Here is a 19991-nt window from a genome sequence, read left to right on the forward strand (position 1 = left end):
GAAACCATTACAGATCAAATATAAATATATGGGTTTCTAATTACTATTATTATTTATGTTTTTTTTTTTTTTTTTTTTACATATTAAGATACTTACCATTGAATGTTTCATTGCGGAGATTTCCAGATCCAGATTTTTAAAACATTGATTTTCTTCGATTTCTTCATCATGGTTAACCTTGGGAACATGGATTCGTTTTCCACTGGAAATTTGTTTCTTTAAATCCTTCTCGTCATCTGGAAATGTTTATGAGACAATTCAATATGGCCTAGTTCTTACATAGAATGCCATCTTTGCAAAAAGTTATTCATTCGAAATTGTATTAATATCCTTTATCAAAATAATTGTCCAAACGTGATTTCTTTTCACAATTATCCTAGTTATTTTTTATGTTGTCATTATGTTATTAGCCTACTTTTACTTTTAACCTCGTTGTCCCATTCACTCTAAATAAAAAAAAGATAAAACGTCCTTACCTGACAAGTAATAGAATTTGTCCTTTATAATAGTTATTAGAACTAACCAGATGTTGCTTAAGTTTATGCTTATCCTCTGGAAGTTTTTGTTGGCTTTCAGTCCAGTAAATCTGGTAAATTTCCTTTCTGTCAAAATCTTTAGTCGTTTCAGGATTGAAGTCTCTAATAAAAGACTACGACAGCACGTACATCATCTTCAATGTATCTGACAAAAGCGAACACCCCAAATTACCAAGAAAAAAGTCAAATTACAATTTTCACAATAATAGTTACATTATTTTTAAATACCATTACACAGAGGTAACATAACTTACCTTCTAGCCTTTAGCGAAGATGAACCGGTCTGAAAATTCCAAATCTTCTCGCGCAGCTGTTCAAATTTTATTGCAACTGTAAAGCTGCATCAGTAGCGCGCGTGTAACAACCATTAACCGACAACGGGGAATGACGACAGAGACAAGAGGAGCCAGCGGTTTCGAGAAACTTCCAAAAGGTATGTTAAACCAAAAATTAATCACAATACTTAACAAAAGTATATAGTGTATTAAAACTTAATACCCTTTTGTTTGTAATATTTTTAGTATTTTTTATTATAAATTAATAGTTTTTTTCTCTTGTTATTCATAATTGTTAAGTGAAAGTAAACAAAAATATTGTATATGTTTCAGCAGAATTAAAAAATGGAAAGGCCTTCAAAATATAAAAGATATTTAGAACCTGGAGTAGAAGATTACAGGCCGCGCTCAACACAGTGGCTGCATGAAAGAAAACATCATATTGCTTTATCAGAGGTGCCTTTGGTAAGTATCCATTCATTTGTTTTGCATGAGTTATAAAACAGCAGTAGCAGTTTATTTCACATTTTAAATTGATTGCAAGTTGTCTGTAATGTTTTCTAGTGATAACATCCTGTTCCCCCCCCCCCCCCCCAAAAAAAAACAAAAAAAACCAAAAACATAACGTTATTACATGTATTCTGCCTTTATTTAACAGACTGAGAATGATGAAACTATAGAACAGTTAGTGGGAGATTCTGACAGACTCTCAGGCAGCAGTTGTTCTACGGTAAGAAACACCATGAATATAACAAACAGTAATGCATAATATATTGTAGCTGGGGTAACTGCTGCCGCTGCTCCGGGACTCATACCTGCAACTGGGTCTGGGTCTGCCGCTTATTATGTGAAAACTAAATTATTCTTTATAAAGCCAACACTTTAATTTTACTCTTTTAAAATACATATTTTACAGATACACTCTGGAACAGAAGACATAACTTACAGCCACAACAGTGAAGAACTGGCTTATGAAGTAAATATTCAAGACCTTCCTGATGAGTTTGATGAACCAGACAGTGATCAAGAACACATGTCATCTGGAACAGCGGTAAATGTGGAAAGTCCTGGTCCTGGTTTCTCAAATGATCCCTTACATATGTTGGGGTCAAATCCAGACCTGAATTTCAATCTGTGCGATTTTGTTTCTACAACAAAAGCAGAGGCACTTTTAATGGTTATGACATTTGCCATGAGGCACTCCCTTACTGGTGTTGCTGTAGTGGATCTCCTTCAAATAATTAACAAATTGTTTGAGAGAGAAGTTGTCCCAGATACGAAACATCTTTTCAGTAAGGTTTTTAGTAAATCATGTGAGTTGACAAAATTTCATTTTTATTGTACATTTTGTCAAACATATGTAGGAAATTACTGTAAGGGTTTTGATGAAAAAGAGAAAAAATGCCCCCAGTGTCACAGTGTTTGTAACATAGACAACTTGGATGAAGGAAATTTCTTTATAAGTGTACCACTTGATCCTCAGATTCAATGTTTACTAGAAAAGCTGGAGGGTACTGATGTGTTGTCGTATAGAATGTCCAGAAAAATGACTCACCGTGAGTCTATATGTGACATTTATGATGGCGAATGTTATAGGCAGATATCACAGCCTGGAAAAATTTTAAGTAAACCAGAAAACTTTTCGTACAATTTCAATTGTGATGGCAGTTCGGTGTTTAATTCATCTTCCTTCTCTATATGGCCTATTCAGATAATGATTAATGAACTACCTCCCAGTGAAAGGGGTAAACATTTGATTTTAGCAGGTTTGTGGTTTGGCAAGGGGCATCCAAATATGGATATATTTCTTGGGCATTTTGTAGAAGAGGCCAAAATGCTTACAGAATTAGGTGTAAAATGGAGGAAAAAGGACAAGACCATAGTAACAAGTTAAATTGTAGGTATTTGTTGCTGTGTAGATTCTGTAGCAAGACCTGCCATGCAAAATTCTGCACAGTACAATGGATACTTTGGTTGCAGCTGGTGCTATCACCCTGGTATGTTGGTTTCAGGGCAGGTCAAATACCCAGTTTCAGAAGTAGAGTATGCAGATAGGACAGACAGGGGAATGCTGAATGACATGAAAACTGCATTAAGAGAAAGGATTATATACAACGGAGTTAAAGGTCCTTCTCCTTTAATTAATCTTCCCTACTTTGGAATAGTCTGGGGCTTTACTCCATACTACATGCACTGTGTGCTCTTGGGTGTTACACGGCAACTTACAGAGCTGTGGCTTCAGTATGCAAACGAAGAATGTTATATAGGCTCACCATCATGTCTAGCTGTCATAGATTCAAGACTACTTAGCATTAAACCACCGCAGAATATGGCACGATTACCAAGATCAGTAAAAGACCGAAAGTACTGGAAAGCATCTGAATGGAGAAATTGGTTACTATTTTATAGTTTGCCCTGTCTGAAAGGAATACTGCCAGAGAGGTATCTGAAGCACTTTGCACTTCTTGTTGAAGCAATTTATCTTCCGTTACAATCTCCGATTTTACCTCAAGATGTGAATAATGCTGATATTCTCCTGCTCGAATTTGTAGTAAAGCTGCAATCATTATGTGGTGAAGCTAACATGACATCAAATGTCCATCTTTTGCTTCATTTGGCAAAAAGTGTGAAACTCTGGGGTCCACTGTGGGCACATTCAGCATTTGTTTTTGAGTCTGGTAATGGTAAATTATTACAATTAGTGAAAGGTACAAAAGGTGTAGCTAAACAAGTCGCTAACAAATTTCTGCTTTACAAAGCAATTCCATTATTTAAAGAGATCCACAATATTAAAACAAGCATTGCTGAGTTCTGCACAAAATTAACAGATTATCCAGAACTTCAGGCTTCTGATACAAGCAATGGAATAACACTACTGGGTCCAGGCTATGTACAAAGTAGTTTAGGACAGGAAGAGCAGACACTATTCAGAGAAGCTGGTAAAGAGATACCGTCGACTTTGGTTGTTTACAGCAGAATGGTTGTAAATGGGCAAAAGTATGAAAGTAACAGGGCAAAGAATGGGAGAAATAATAAAAATTGCTAGAAGCAATGCCACCATTGAAAACGAGATTACTATATTTTTAAAAATGTTTGATATAGAGCAAAGACAAGACATTGCCGGTATCATATGTGGTATCACATTGCCGGTAACAATGTGTTCAGAATACAAACGAGCACGACTTCTTGTACCGAGTGCAACGGATATTGTATGTAAATGTATTTTCATTTGTTTTGGTCAGACTGCATATATTTGCAAATTTCCAAATGTATATGAGAGGGACTAAAAAGTGTAGGGTAAATGTATTCTGTAAGCCCACCAAATCTAGTTTACACATGTCGTCCATGTGTGTTCCAATTAAGCCCATATATTCAAGACTCTTGTACTAGCCTACAGATGCCTTGACCAGTCTGCACCCAGCTACCTCCAGACCCTCATCTCTCCCTACACCCCCACTCGACCTCTCCGCTCCGCCTGCACTAGAAGACTAGCTCTACCACCGCTACGCTCCCCTGCCTCCAAAGCCCGCTCCTTCTCCACCCTTGCTCCGCAGTGGTGGAATGACCTTCCTACAGATGTCAGGACTGCCCAGTCCCTGACCACATTCCGGCGCCTCCTTAAGACTCACCTCTTCAAAGAGCACCTGTAGAACTCCTCTGTTTGTATCCTGGGACACTATCACCCTTCATGTAAATGTGCTTTATTTTGCGCTTATCAGCCCCTATTTTACTGCATTTAATCCTGTACTTCAGAATACTGTAATCTGCCAAGTTTTTAACCTGTAGTACTTTGTATTTAATCACATCCTGATGTAACTATCACTATTTAATCATATCCTGATGTAACTATCACTATTACCTGCTGTATTATTGAATTGTGGTTTGTCAAACTTGTACTTTACTTGAACAAAAGTTATTGTATTTCTTGCTCTTATTGTATTACTTGTATTGTAACGCTTGAAATGTTTTTGCTTACGATTGTAAATCGCCCTGGATAAGGGCGTCTGCTAAGAAATAAATAATAATAATAATAATATACAGTGCCCATCGTAAGTATTGGGACAGTGAAGTCAGAATTGGTATTTTTTTCTGTATACTGGAGCAATTTGGATTTGAAATGAAAAGATGAATATGAGGCAAAAGTACAGAACGTCACCTTTTATTTTAAGTGTTATTATTCTAAAATGGTAAAACATATATGCACAGAAATACCCAGAAATAAAAGGTGACATTCTGTACTTTTGCCTCATATTCATCTTTTCATCTGAAATCCAAATTGCTTGAGTATACTGCAAAAATACAAATTTTGACTTCACTGTCTCAATACTTACAGATCGTGCAGTGTTAGAGAATACAGCTGTGAAATGTCAAGGAATCAATTCCACTAGATGCTCACAGATATCTGTGAAGTTATGGGACCACTCAGCTCTGATAATAAGTGCTGGTGGGGGTACACTTACCCTGATATATTAAGACGCTCCCTGTCATTTATTTCTTTAGGTATCCAGACTGAAGATTTCATTAGTTACCATTACATTTTGTGATAGAAAAAGAACCTTGGTAGAACCTTGTTTTGGTATTTTTTTATTTACATATTTTTTACTTGTTTGTTATTTTAACCTCTCATAGACTAAGAGAAAAGGTACATTTTAAATTGTAATATGTTTTCTATGCAATGTTATTGTGATATGTTAAAAAAACCCCAGCAATTCTGCAACCTGTTCATCAGTCCATTGTAAATGAATTGTAAAATAATATATACTGTTTGTTTTTTCATATTTTATAACTGTGACCAGTTTTTATAAAATATTAATGGAATGACTAGATTTTGTACTTTCTTATTGTTCTTAACATAATTAAACAAATATAATATCAGAAATTAAGTGTCCTTTTCTTTTTAAACTTCCATTGAAAAAGAGGTAGCTAAGGTAAGACATTGTATTCATTTCTAATACATTATTTTGCTATAATTTAGAATTTTGAATAAAAGCTTACACGAGTAACATATATATACTCAAATAGGAGCCTATTATTGTGGATGCAGACACATACTACTATAATTAGCTACTATCAGTAGCTTGCAATTACACCGTGTAACAAAATGTATTTATTTTTTTTTGGTTCCTGGGTAGTAAGTGTTATTTCCTAATAGCTGATGCCTCAAATGTATAGAAAACGGCTATTATTCCCCACAAACTTTGCTTTTGTGACAGAGGACAGTGATATTTTGAAACTTACCTATTTCCAATGAGAAAACGGGCGAATGTGTGTCTTTTCGTTCACATAAAGTCAGAAAAAAACAACATATGAATCCAAATTAACATGTATTTATACTAAAGTAATACAAAAATGACTACAAAAGATTTAGAAGTGAGTAGTTTTTCGAGATTTACGATTATACTGTAAATCACTTTCACGAATCAGCCCCCAAATGTAGTCTCCCATCATGTTCCCGTTATACTGTCCTTGGTAGCGGCGTTCAAAGTCCAGTATATCCTGGTGGAAGCGCTCGCCTTGCTCCTCCGAGTACGCTCCCATGTTCTCCTTGAATTTATCAAGATGAGCATCAAGGATATGGACTTTGAGGGACATCCTACAGCCCATTGTGCCGTAGTTCTTCACCAGAGTCTCAACCAGCTCCACATAGTTTTCGGCCTTGTGATTGCCCAGGAAGCCCCGAACCACTGCGACAAAGCTGTTCCAAGCCGCTTTCTCCTTACTAGTGAGCTTCTTGGGGAATTCATTGCACTCCAGGATCTTCTTTATCTGTGGTCTGACGAAGACACCGGCTTTGACCTTTGCCTCAGACAGCTTAGGGAAGAAGTCTTGAAGGTACTTGAAGGCTGCCGACTCCTTATCTAGAGCTCTGACAAATTGTTTCATAAGGCCCAATTTGATGTGCAGTGGTGGCATCAGCACCTTCCGGGGGTCCCAGCCATACTCATGATACTTCAAGGCGTCCAGCAAGGTCTTGATGCTGTTGTAATCCTCTTTGAGGTGCACCGAGTGAGCCAGGGGAAGAGACGGGTACTTGTTACCATTATGGAGTAGCACGGCTTTGAGGCTCCTGGATGAGCTGTCAATGAAGGACAGTATAACGAGAACATGATGGGAGACTATATTTGGGGGCTGAATCGTGAAAGTGATTTACAGTATAATCGTAAATCTCGAAAAACTACTCACTTCTAAATCTTTTGTAGTCATTTTTGTATTACTTTAGTATAAATACATGTTAATTTGGATTCATATGTTGTTTTTTTCTGACTTTATGTGAACGAAAAGACACAAATTCACCCGTTTTCTCATTGGAAATAGGTAAATTTCAAAATATCACTGTCCTGGTCACAAAAGCAAAGTTTGTGGGGAATAGTAGCCATTTTCTATACTTTTGAGGTATAAGCAATTAGGAAATAACACTTACTACCCAGGAACAAAAATTGTGTTACATAGTGTTCTCTTTATTTGAGAGATCTACTGCTGCACTACTCACCAGTAGAGATACTGCTGAGTAGTGCAGGAGAGTTCATACCAGTTGGGACCCATTGATGAAATGGACTAATATACCATAGACCAGTAGAGATCTACTGGAGAGTAGTGTAGACCATTTCATACCAGTTGAGACCCATTGATAAGGTCTACTTGTGAGTAGTTCATACCAGTTGAGACCAATTGATACGTCTACTGGTGAGTAGTACAGACCAGTTCATTCCAGTTGAGACCAATTGATAAGATCTACTGGTTTCAACTGGAATTTTTCTGCTCACGGGCCAGATCATTTTGTGCGTGAGCGTGCTTGCGAGCGCACAACATGCTAGACGGATTTAAAAATATATATATATATATCACATATGTTTTCTTCTTGTTCAGATTAGTTTGTATAGGTTGTTTCGCTCACTAAGCTACTAACAACCAAACGAGCAAGATGGGCTGAAATGACCACCTCTCGTTTGTAAACTTTAAGTAGCACGAAGTGGTTTAAAACGTCATATGTACTTTAGTGGGTGTAAAGAAAAACACAGAGTTTCGGTTTTGTCACTTGCACTTAACCCTGGTTTTACCATTTTGTTTTTCAAAGTCAGCGTAACGCTATGCAACACAGTCCGTATAATTACTGTATGAACACAGCCTAAGTTTTAAATGTTTACAAAACTCGACAATGTTGCCGAATTTGTCATTCAAACTTGTTTTGTTTTAATCAGTTTTGTCTGCTTGTTACTTTTTTCAGCCAACACATTTAAATGACCCTTGTTTGGTACATTTTAGAAGACTGTTTTAAACGTTACAATGTAAATGTTGACTCAGTAGCTACCATTAAATGTTTCAACCTTGGTGACTTTCTTTGATGCACTATTAATTTTAGTCAACTTGCAATAGAAATGTTATATATATATATATATATATACACACACACACACTGTATATATATATATATATATATATTTACATGAGACATGTACTTTGTATATAGGTATATAAATGTCAGTTGCTATGGATAAACGCATCAGCCAAATCAATTAATATGACGTAATTTTCTAGCTTGCTATTTATACATTTATGTATTCATTTCTACATTTATTTAAATTATTTCTAAATGTATTTATGCCTCCTATGTATTTGTTTAAATCGTTTATTTCTACCAAATAAATCCCTTTATCTTTAATTTAACGAGGAACTACAATTTATCAGAGATTTAGACAAGGAAGCTACATACCACTCGTGTACAATTCCATGCTGTGGTATCTACCAAACAAACAGGAAACTAGAAATTCTCAAACAGGAAATCGAACATTCCTAGAATCGCGCAGAACTTTCAGCAAAAGCTGGTCAGGCTCGGATGCAAGCTTAAAAAATAAACCGCATTTCAACAACTGCGCAGTGGGCCAAGGTCGTGTGCTCGTCAAGAACGTCATGTTGCAAGTTCACACCACGTATTTTTTTCTGCGATGTGCCGTTTTAAAACAAATGGTTTCATATAAATGGTGTGGATATCAAAGTGCTTGCATTCTCTGGTTTATTTTGACGTTGATCAACATGTGGAATCAGTGATTTAGCTTTTCCGTTTGAAAAAGTCGCTACACACCCTTAAGAAGTAGACAGAAGAGGAAGAATAACAATGTTACCTTAGTTTGACGACTTCTATCGCATTGTGTACAAGAGGCATGTACGGTTTTATTCCCCCCACATTTGCTGTAAGGAAGTTTCAGACTTTTGATACTGGTACAGATGGGAATTCTAAATCATTTAGTTTTGCCGCTGCTACATGGCAAAAACAGCTAAACTCTTTGCGCTATACAGAGATGCTTGGTAGTTTCAAACAAGTTTTTCTAACTTGTACATTTGAGAGGAACGGTAGTTCCTCGTAGAATGGATAGACAAAATACACAGCCCCTCCCTGGATTTGAACTAATAATTAACCATTACAGCAGTCCTAGTAGCAGGTTCCCAAGACACATTGGCTTTCCTCCCCTCCTTTTCTCTAGGGCAGTGGTTCTAAACCCTGGTCGTTTTGGTTCCAACCGAGCTCTTAAGGGTTCAATTAAGTACTTGAGAGCTCGGTTGGAACAAGACACGTGGCTTGCCTGTGAACACTGTGGTAGAAACTGGACCAAATCATTACACTATGATACCGTTCCCTTGAAATAGCAAAAGGCATGTAAAAAAAGGTCTAGGTTACCGATAGAGATCTCGTCACCCTCAACCAATGCTTGGGTCACACAAGTTTTACTGCAAACCCTCTTCACTTCATGGCTGAAAACCAAAAGGTTTAAAGCATCATTTAGTGAGGCAACAGCAGAATCCTCTCATGGGAAAGAGTTATTGAAAAAGGACATTCAAAGGTTAGCTGAATAAGACTGCAGGCATCATTTTAGCCATCCAATACCCCAGTTAATTCAGATCCATTGACCGATGCAAATGGGAAAGCTAGCCACACGAGACAATTTCACATTCAAAGATTTTTATTAAATAGAAACCCAACATCTCCTAGCTTTGGCAGCAAACACTACAACAGCAAGTAGAAGGACTCCCACTGCAACTCCCAAGACTGGAATATAGGGGACCAGAGGAGGAGTCGCACCTGAAAAGTAGACAATGGCAAGCATTAGGACCCTGAGGAAGCTAAACAATACCCAATGTGTGCACTGGGGGAAGAGATGCAAGTGTTGGGTAGAAGAGGCAGAGCTAGTTAGCCTGGAGGGCTTAATTTGAAAGCACAGCTACTGGTTACATTATGTAGCGTGCCTGGGACAAGCATTTGTTTGGCTAAAACTTGCAACAGAAGAGGTCTAGAAAAAACTACAGCCCCTGCAGGTGCCCTTTTGGCGCCAGATTCCCCTTTGGTGCAATACACAAAGCTTCCCATGCAAAAGCCAAAATGGCAGCAGTTTCCTAACCTTCATCACCATGCAAAGGAACACAGTTACAGGGCAGGCAGGGGATTAGTGTCTTGGTGCTTTACTGCTTACCGGCTGCTTGAACACTGGCAACTTCCCCCTCGGGTACAATTTGGACTGGTCCAGCAGAAAGACATAGCCCAAAAGAGTTGGATCCAAAAAGGAGCAATTGGGAGTCGATAGAGCATACAAATGGGTATCATCCACTGCAAGAGAGGTCCTACACCCTGCCTACCTGATCTCTTGTCTCCAGCGATACAGGTCTGATTGCAGACACCTGCCTTCCCAGAAGCACAAACAAGAGCTAGACAGTGGAAGTACATCTGCAAAACACGAAGGTCAGACAGTGTTAGAGCCCTAGTTCAGCCTCATACACAGCCAACCAATATGTCAGCCTATAGAAAGCCATTTCTAGAGCAGGACTGCCCATTTCTGACCTTGGAGTCATTCCACACCAGTTCAAATAGGGAGCTACTTCAGGGTCTAGATGGAGGTTTAAACTATCGTTTGACATGGGAGCTTTCCTCCCCCACCCCAAACCTAGAGTAGATGGCCGTGTATTAACCAGAGGGTGAGAATGCAGATCAAAAGGCTCGGGTTGAGCTCACTGAAAAGTTACCAACCTGGTGCCACAGGGCATGGTTTGCAACAGACTGAGCCTGGACCTCAAGCCTCTTGAGGTGGTGGGGGCTCTTGGTGAGAGCGCTGGCAGACACTGGGTGGAACCGGGTCTTGTAGGAGTCGCCACTGACCAGGCAGCTGCAGAAAAGGAGGAGACGACATTGGAGGCAATCGCACACTGGGTTTCGTGGCATGGAGCTCGAGGGGTGAAGTACAGGACAAAGGTATTCATTTTAGGAAACGACTGAATCCTAGCACATTAGGAAGCCTCCAAAAGACTTCCAAGTGTGTTCTACATGCACTTCCCACCAGAGGGAAACTGCCATGGTGTGTGTTTACCATATATAGATGAACACCAATCAAGGCAAATGCAACTCATTGCAGAAGTACATGAAGCCAAAGCCCATTGCAATGCTGAAAAGGCCTTTGCCAGGTCACGTCCATCTAGGCATCCAGGTTATCATGCAATGCAAGTCTACAGCATAGCAAGAGTAGCAAGTAAAGTTTAGACCTCTACCAAGCACACATTCTAAAAGCTGGCATAAGTGACCATGAAACTCCAGCTCAATACCATCTGCCTGCTTACTCTCGCCACCCCCTTACCCGTCAGTGACCAGGTCCCATTGAGGGGTGGCGTCCAGTTCAGGGGTCTCTGTGGCCCAGCAGTCCCGCAGGACGAGGTGGTCAGCCAGGTTCTGGTGGTGGAGGAGCACAACCTCCAGGAACAAGGGCTCCAGCCCAGACTTGGACACTGGGAACTCCCGATAGAACTGGGAGAAGGTCACATCTGGCAGGAAGGAGAAAGGTTGACTGAGCGCCCATCACTGCTATGCTTTTAAAGCGCATTATGTGTACAGCCACCATTCCTGGTGGGTTATGGATGAAAGACTACAGAACCTGGCCATTAAAGGTAGGTGGGTATGAAGGGTGTACCAGGTACCAACCTCTTGCTAGACGGGCCTTCAGATTCAGAACATCTCTGGCTTTGGGGCCTGGGAAATCAAGAAATGGAGTCATAGTAGTAGGTGGATACTGGTAGTCAGGATAAAAGTTGACCAACACTGTCCCGGGACTGGGCAAGTTAAAACTAGGCACTAGAAGCCATACCTCTCTGCTCAGAGCTGTAAGGATAGAACTCCAGGGATCCAAGACTTTTTTTAGAGTAGGGGGCAGGGACAGCCTTCCTTTCAGCTAGCAATTTCATGGTGTCGTTGAGGGGGTAGCGGCAACGGATGGTCAGCCTACGGGAGACACGTTGCAGTAGTATTTGATAAGACTACCAAGGTCTTTAAAATGCAGTTGAAACACATTACTGTACACTACTTGCAATTTGTTAAATGGTTCCTTCAGAGGCAAATCTTCACAGGAAGTATACCATTATCTATTGGGCAGCATGCCCCAAGTCTAAAAAGTCAGTATCGAGAGGTGCCAGTGTAGGCCCATTTCAGGCCTTCTAGAAGTGCAGGACTCCTCACGCTCACCTGTATTCAGAGTCCCTGGTGATGACTGGAGCATTGGCTGGGAACAGAGCTCTGGTATACACTACCTCATTCTCATAGATCAGGTAGTTCTCCACAATCTGAAACATTGCCAGATCAAGCCATTAGTACAAAGCACCCCCACCCACTACTAGAAATTAGAATAGCAGCCCCATTTGAAAGAAATCTGTATGCCAATAGCACATTTAAAAAAAAGACACACAAACAGGAGTTGTCACTTGTCAAACATGCAATTTTAAAAACAGTTCAAGGGGAAGCAATCTTGTAGTCTTTACTAGGGCAGACATGCAAGGCTAGTCCACAGCACTTTTAGGGATACGTATTGCATCTAGTACAGTCCACCAATACAAGACCTGTATGAAGGGCTATTGCACGAGTCTACAGCACCATGCGGGAAACCCACCTTGCTCCTGGTCCCACACGTGTTGACAGTGAAGGTGAAGAGAGCCCTGGTTGAGTCAAACTCTTTGGGTTTGCAGGTCTTATCCAGCAGGGTGGTCTTGCTGGGTACCACTACTGGTATGGGCTCCATGGTGACAGCCACCACCGTCATCACACCATTAGGCATGCACACTGAAGAGAATGGGGTGAAGTTGAAGCATTCCATGAGAACTTGCTGCATGAACCAGTTCAAGATTGCCACACCAAATCGTGTACCAAGTAGCCTCGAGACGATACCTACAGCTATGGCGAAAAGTGCTGCGGGACCCTGTAGAATTAATTTTGCTTCAGGTCAAACAAAGCCTGCCGAATACTAAAGGATCACACTGTGGTGCACGTACTGGTAGAAGCCTTCACCAATATGCATAGAGACCTGACCGCAGACCAAGAGGCCAGGTAGACCATTTAGAAGTTGGGCAAGTGGCACTACGGATTGTTGCAAGCAATATGTGATCAGTGGAATACTCTCTATAGCAATGGAGAAGGAGGAGTCAGGTATACGGCTAAAGCATATGTTAGAGATTGCTTAGTCAACACGTGTAGAAAATGGCAAGGCATGGAAGCAGGGAGGTGCAGAGCACCAAGACAGAAAGTCAAGCCCACTTTGGGGAACTACTTACCCAACAGCTGCTTGGTAGGAAATTGACAGCGCTGTACAGCGGACAGCACTGCCACGAGTGTCCCAATATCGATTAGGGTCAGTTCTACTCGAACAAAGAGGCCTCGGAGAGAGATATCCTGGAAAAGAGGGAGACAAGCGACACGGGGGGAAAAAAACATCCCAGTTTGATGGCACACCAACAGAGGGGCAGGCTTTCCAACCTAGTCATGCAGGGAGAACTACAGATTTAACAAGGCTCAGGTTTGCTCACACACCTAAACAAAGGAAAAGAAAAAGTCTCAAACCCAGAACGAGAATGTAATCCTACAAAACACCCAGTTCAGCCTCTAGGGAGACTCTGCCAAGTACATTCCTAATGGCCCCCAGAAATGTGTACCTCATAGATGCAGCCGATACTGAAGAGCGGCACCTCTAGAATAAACTTGGTCTGGTTGGTGAGGATGTAGCCCCGTTGAGCCGCCAGCTCAGAGGTAAGCTGGTGTTTCTCAATGTACATGGCCCAGAGGTGGTCCATGTTCCCACGCGTCACTTCAAAGACTAGGCTCTTTTCAGTACAAGAGCCCTTGATCACAGGAAGTACTGGGGAGGAAAGAAGAGTCAAGAGCCTGAAGTGTATGCCAATAAAAAACTACCAACCACACCTTCAGTAATGGTCAGGCGTCGACAGTTCAAGCTTCAGCAGAGTGCTGGCAGTCTTCTTTGGGCAGCAGTGCTTTAATGAACATCATTTCTCTCAAACAGCAAGTGCCAATAGGGGTGCATGTCTGTTAGTGTGGGAGGTGTATGCAAATCCCAAGAAAGATGACAGCATGCTAGCAGCAAACATTTTTCAGGAGGCTTTCAAGAGCTTGCAAACTAGCTCAATTGAAAAAAGGGGAGACATCTTCATGATGGAATTCCCTGGGTGGGCACACAACCAGTGCACCAATCCTTTGGTTGAGAGACTTGGTCTAGTCCAGGGATGTCAACTCCAGCCCGAGGGTCGCAGGGTCTTCTGGTTTTCATGCCAAAACTCTCAATTAACAATTGAGATAATTTGTTGAATTATCAAACATTAAGGTCTTTTACAGTGGATGGTTTTAGAAATGCACTGGAGTCAAGGTACACTACCTATGAAGCATGGAGGCCTGAAGAGAAGTGTTGAATGTGTCCGGTTAATCATCATTAGACCCATTAAGTAATTTGCTCTTATTGTATTACTTGTACTGTAACACAAGAAATGTATTTGCTTACGATTGTAAGTCGCCCTGGATAAGGGCATCTGCTAAGAAATAAATAATTGAGAGCTCAGGGGGAACGAAAGCCAGAAAACACTGTAGCCCGCCAGGAACAGAGTTTGACACCCGTGGTCTAAATCAATCAGTGCTCAGGGACACTTCCCAGCCCCAATACTTACCGACATCCTTAATCTGACACACAATGGTTGCAGGGTGGAAATAAGGCGCATTCTCAGGGATGATGTTCAAGGTGTAGTTGATATTCAAGGTGAACTCCCTCACACCATTGCCAATATACTGCCAGAGAACAACAAATGGTGTAAAGAAGCAGTAACAGTCAGCAACTGTACTGGAGAATAGACCGGTACAGCTTGGGTCTTAAGCTTTGAGTTCCATCAACATATAGGCATGCTTTCATCCCTACCTTTTGTGGGATGAGTGGGTGGGTGAAGGGGACCTTCAGGACAAAAGACTTGGTGCCATTGGGGTGCTGGACCTCAGTTAGCACAATGCCTTGGTTGATGGCCTCAGGAAGGGTCAGAGGAACCCCATTGATGGTGAAGTTCTTCAGCTCAACATCAGGGTTGAAGATGCCAAGGGTCACTGTGAAGACCTTTTCTGCTGGGATGGTATCTACAAACGCAGGCATTTAGGAGGTTAAGATGGAGGAGGGTTTGCATTACAGATTTAAAGCCAGGGCTAGTGTTTTAGTCCAGGACGTCCCCCACTGCATTACACATTGGCACCACAGCAAGGCCATTAAATGCCATGCTGGAAAGCAGGCAGCGTACTCACTGTTGACAACAAAGGGGGTCTCAGCAATAGAGGGGGTGCGGACTGGCTTGAAAGAACGGTGCTGGGTCGCTTCCCACTGGTCATCTGCCCACTGGTGCTCAAGGTACAGGTCAATGGCGTAGATCCGGTTGTACTGGTTATTTATAACACGACTCTGAAGAGACAGAAGGGCATGGTCACAAGAGTAAAGCAGGAGGTGGACTCCATTAAAAGCATGCAGAACCAAGGCTGGAAAGGAAGGGTCACTGGCCAACGTGTAGATTAAAACCAGGATTTACTCAGGGTCAGCTAAACTTCTCTGCCACGGGAGCATTTCCCAGGTGTCTGGGATATCAGAAGCAGGTGTACTGTCAAAGTGCTCATCTAGAGAAACACCAAGGGCACGCAATCTAGGGGGTAGAGAGAGTCTGCAACACATCCAGAACCTGCCTGGTTGTCAGTGAAGGAACGCCAGAGCTAAACCAACCCCCCCCCCCCCCCCCCCCCATTACCTTCAGGTAGCCACCCTCCGCGCCATAAGGAACAGAGATATCTATGAAAGTCTCATTGACTTTCAGTTCATAGTTCCGTCTTCGGATAGTGGCAAGGTCAAGCAGCTTCCCCTCCACACCCATGGCAATACCCTTGTCCTGGAACTTCTCTATATGCAGGACCAGTGGAGTGAGGACTCTGGGTGCAACCCAAGCCAAATGTGTACCATCAAAAGTGCCAAGATCTAGGAGGGAAAAGACAGTTGGAGTTAAAAACTTGTATCCATTAGGAATTTCTGTATAAAAGGAAGTGCAAGCAGATGGCAATCAATATGGCCATGATCATGGCCCTTGTTTGTAGAATTCTGTAGTGCTAGCATGCAGAGATGTTCCTTTTGTAACCTAGTAGAAGTAACTGCACTAGTAATTGTCCAGTTAAAAAGAGGACCACACCATGGCAGTCGTTTTACATGGCCTCTGGACCATGGCAAGATAGCCAAGCTTTAGATCTTACTCTTGGTACAGGCAGCAGAAGTGTCCACCAATAGCAGCATCCACCTTTGCTTGTAGAAGACAGTTGCCCGGATTGCTTCCACTTGGATTCCATTAACCTGGAAGAACATAGCATGAACTCAGGCACAGAAGCAATACAAGTGTGCTTGGAGACACCGATGGAGCAATATGGAACTCTGCTAAAAACAGAACCCGATATTTTAATAGTGCTTTTGGAGAGGTCTTACTGTAAGCATTTCTGATTCCGGCATGTTATAGGGCGAGCGGAAGAGGATCCTACTGGAGGTGGAGTTGATCATGTAGCCCCGAGACTGGGCCACGGAGGCATTCATGGATTTGGCTGGCTGTCCGGTCTTGTGGAACACAACCTGCCACACTGACATGATAGCTTCCTGGGCCTGGAACACAGGAGAGACAGCAGCTGGTCAGAAGGTCTAGGGGCTAGTCTGGTTTTATGGGACTGGGGTAGGAGGCAAGAAGCCAAGTCGACTGGGAAAGTGTGGAGTGATTTTAGCTAGACAAGTTATGAAGCTTAAGACAGTTCACACTTGCATAGAGTAGCAGCAAGTCACAAGCCTGCATAGAAGACAAACTAGGACTGAAACATAGGCACTTAATATACACCTAATTAGGACACTGTTGTGCACGAGAGACCAATCGGTGGGGAGGTCCAAGTGTGATGGTCTAGTTGCTACAGAACTCCGCTGCTAGTGAGGGATTGATGGAAACAGGACTCCACAGCAATACGTTGATCAAGTCCCAAGGCCTCACTTGGTGCCCTTCTTGCAAGCCCATCCTAATAGGCCAACGTGCATGGTCTTGCAGGAATGGCCACATGTTGCTTATGTCACAACAGCTTTCTTGCACAATGGGAGAGTCATGCCTTATTCCCCAGACCCAAGCCCAATTAAACATTTGTGCGATGAACTTGGGCGGCATGTGGCGTCTAGGGCTCGGGAGACCACTGAACAGGCAGATGCTTATCCAGGCATGACAAGAGGAATGGGCCAGGATTCCACAAGACAACATCCGAAACCTGGTGCAAAGCATGCGTACTGCTTCCAACAGTGGCCACACACGCTAGCCTGTGACTAGCATAACTTCAGATGGTAAAATATCAATTGTTGGTCAGCACAGTAGAGTCACTGCACAGAGACATGTCATTTTATCCCAATATGAGCGATACATTTGATGCTCATTCATATATATGGCAGCATGAGCATCAGACATCATGTTATTAAAAGATGAGCTATACCTTTTGTTAAATTAGAAATATAGGACAGGTTGCAGAAAGACACAAGCCAATAGCCCTGCTCACAGCAGCCAACAAGATGCTACTGCGAGCTGGATAGCAGCTTGTAAGCACCCTATACAATTGCCATGCTGCATGAACATCTTCAGACCAAAACAGGAGTGGCTTTTAAACTTACTGCAGGGAGAGCAGCGTGCCAGTCTTCAGTATCCATCCCCTCCTGAGCAATAACTGGCACATTTCTCCTTAGATATCTAAAGATGACAAGGGGATAACGTTATACAATCATTTAGGTTCAGACCTCCCTATAGCTTAAAGACGATCTAGCAGCCCGTCACTTTACAGAAGTGGATGGCTAGATCAGCCAAGAGGAACCCTGTTACAGGTACTGGGCTCAAGTCACAACCAGCTAGAATTAAGCCATGCAGCAAGAAGTCTACTGAGAATTTGATACAAGCTTCTGAAGGAGTACAAGGGACAACTGTAAACAATCATGGACACTGCATTTTAGCAACACCAACAGTGGCAGGTTGCAGTTGTTGCCTGGGTTTGGTAGAGGACTGCACATCCAGATTGTGTATTGTTACTAAAGAAACAAACAAATGCACAAAGAATCAATAATTCACCTTCAGTTTAATGCTGTAAATATAAAATGCACAAATATGGGAAGCAAAAAGGCAATGCACACCAATTTGGATTTCTAATCCAAATAAATTCTACAATACTTGTAATTCAATTAGTGTTTGGTATTCTGTCCTAAACCAGTTTCAGTTGCAACATGTTGACAAAATAAGATATGGGGAAATATTGGTTGAATTAGAGTATTGTTTTATTAAAACTGGTACCACAAAAAGGTAGTTTAAAAAGAAAAGAATCTGCAGAAGGATAATGGACCAAAGGGTGAGGCATTATTGTGGGCAATGTATTATAGCTAGTGGGAGTACAGGTCAAACCCAGGACTGGAGAGGTCTTACCTCCATGTAGTTCTCTTCACAGACGATTTCGCGGGGGTACCACTGCTTGGTAATACTGCACGTCATAGAGAACGGGTAGTAAGTCTCTCTGCTGAACTGGTCGATGCGAACGAAACGGAACCTCAAGCTAAACTCCGAATCGCTCTAAAAAGAGAGAAAAGCCATTAGTTTACAAGGCGACACTGTCGCTTGTAATAATGCTGACATACATACGGAGCTGGCCGTGTGAAGTGTGACCGCACAGGACTCACATTGCTGGAGACGTGACAAGCAAAGAAAGAAGCCCTGAATATCAGGTCGCCGGGGATATTAACAGAGTAGGTAAAGCCACAGGATGCGGCGTATCTATCGTCCAGAGGGTGAATGCCGTCGTTACCTAAATACAAAAAAGGCTTAATTGTATGTTGAGGCATCCTACAAATACAAGTTCCTGTTACCGATCAAATCATATTTACCAATGATATCGAAGCGAAAGTTCCCTCCAATTAGGAAGCTTCTTTTCGTCGTCCAGAAGTATCGGTCCCGACACTCATTAACAAAGGTCCCTGCGGGCAAAGAGACAAGAGACTTACTCTCACTTGCAGTGGTTCAATAACTATTCAGAGAACTAACCGGTTTTAATGACGAACACAACGTTGGTTATGCGGCAGATACAGTGCGCTTTTAAGAGCAAGACCGTGCTAGGGCAGAGACAGCTTGTAACATTTCAGACAAACTTCCCGTTTAAGCAGGTCAAGTGGCAGCTACAAAAGACCACGTAACAATTAAATAAACGCCACTTACCTGGTGGCGCTTGCGCCTTCGCATCCAAAGGTAACAGCATACACAATACAACTCTGAGGATGAAAAAAAATACATGCAAGAAGTGTTATTCAGACACACGCTGTATCCTACACAAACTCGGGTGTACTCAAGACACTGCATACCTTTACACGGCAACGCAAGAACAAAACATATCGAAATGAAATACAGTAACGCAAGCATCTAAAACCGCGTAGCCATTAAAGACATAAACAAACCAAACACTATAACACATCAAACTCACCCTAAAAGGAGTTTACAATCCATGATACCCATCCTTCGTGCCAAAGCCAGCAACCAACCCACAAGCTGCACAGTGTGTATTTATACTAAAGAAACCGATATACTCGCTTGCTAGAGTAGGACTGGTTACAGGATTATAAAGCCGCCTGAATTAGCTTGCAACCAATCGGGGCGGCAGCACCTGAGTTTAATAATCCGTTTATTGGAATGATCTTAATTATTGACAAATAGGAGCGTGTTTATCATTTGCCCCCTCCCGAGGCAAAGCCGAGGAGTGTTGGGTTAATCTTCAGAGTGTTTTGATTACAACAACGGTATTTAATAATATAAATACACATAA

General features: G+C 41.9%; 1 protein-coding gene and 1 long non-coding RNA gene across 2 annotated transcripts; both read right to left on the bottom strand.

Annotated features, from left to right (window-relative positions):
* Positions 1–9750: 9750 nt before the first annotated feature.
* On the bottom strand, positions 9751–18201 carry LOC131696725 (zona pellucida sperm-binding protein 2-like). Its single transcript, XM_059021072.1, has 19 exons — positions 18155–18201; positions 17812–17887; positions 16609–16779; positions 16383–16479; positions 15890–16113; positions 15399–15552; positions 15028–15236; positions 14783–14900; positions 13763–13965; positions 13385–13502; positions 12727–12896; positions 12306–12403; positions 11932–12065; positions 11769–11816; positions 11428–11611; positions 10827–10962; positions 10430–10526; positions 10276–10365; positions 9751–9887 (listed from the first exon to the last, which is right to left on the bottom strand). The coding sequence occupies exons 1-19, from the start codon at positions 18199–18201 to the stop codon at positions 9772–9774; spliced, it is 2490 nt and encodes an 829-aa protein (XP_058877055.1). The 3' UTR covers positions 9751–9771.
* Positions 18202–19107: 906 nt separating this feature from the next.
* Positions 19108–19746, bottom strand: LOC131730562 (uncharacterized). The gene is made up of 3 exons (XR_009324100.1): positions 19653–19746; positions 19391–19443; positions 19108–19152 (listed from the first exon to the last, which is right to left on the bottom strand). It is a non-coding gene; the product is annotated as an uncharacterized LOC131730562 (long non-coding RNA).
* Between the last annotated feature and the right edge of the window lie 245 nt (positions 19747–19991).

The sequence above is a fragment of the Acipenser ruthenus genome, chromosome 3 (assembly GCF_902713425.1).
Source record: "Acipenser ruthenus chromosome 3, fAciRut3.2 maternal haplotype, whole genome shotgun sequence".
In the NCBI taxonomy this organism is placed as follows: Eukaryota; Metazoa; Chordata; class Actinopteri; order Acipenseriformes; family Acipenseridae; genus Acipenser; species Acipenser ruthenus.

What these genes read in the sequence shown, in the direction of transcription:
- LOC131696725 (XM_059021072.1), bottom strand. Translation starts at nt 18,201, where the DNA reads ATGTGCAGTCCTCTACCAAACCCAGGCAACAACTGCAACCTGCCACT. An exon ending in CGGAATCAGAAATGCTTACA is followed by an intron (nt 16,480 to 16,608) that starts GTAAGACCTCTC and finishes ATGTTCTTCCAG; the next exon opens with GTTAATGGAATCCAAGTGGA. An exon ending in GTGTCAGATTAAGGATGTCG is followed by an intron (nt 13,966 to 14,782) that starts GTAAGTATTGGG and finishes TTTCCTCCCCAG; the next exon opens with TACTTCCTGTGATCAAGGGC.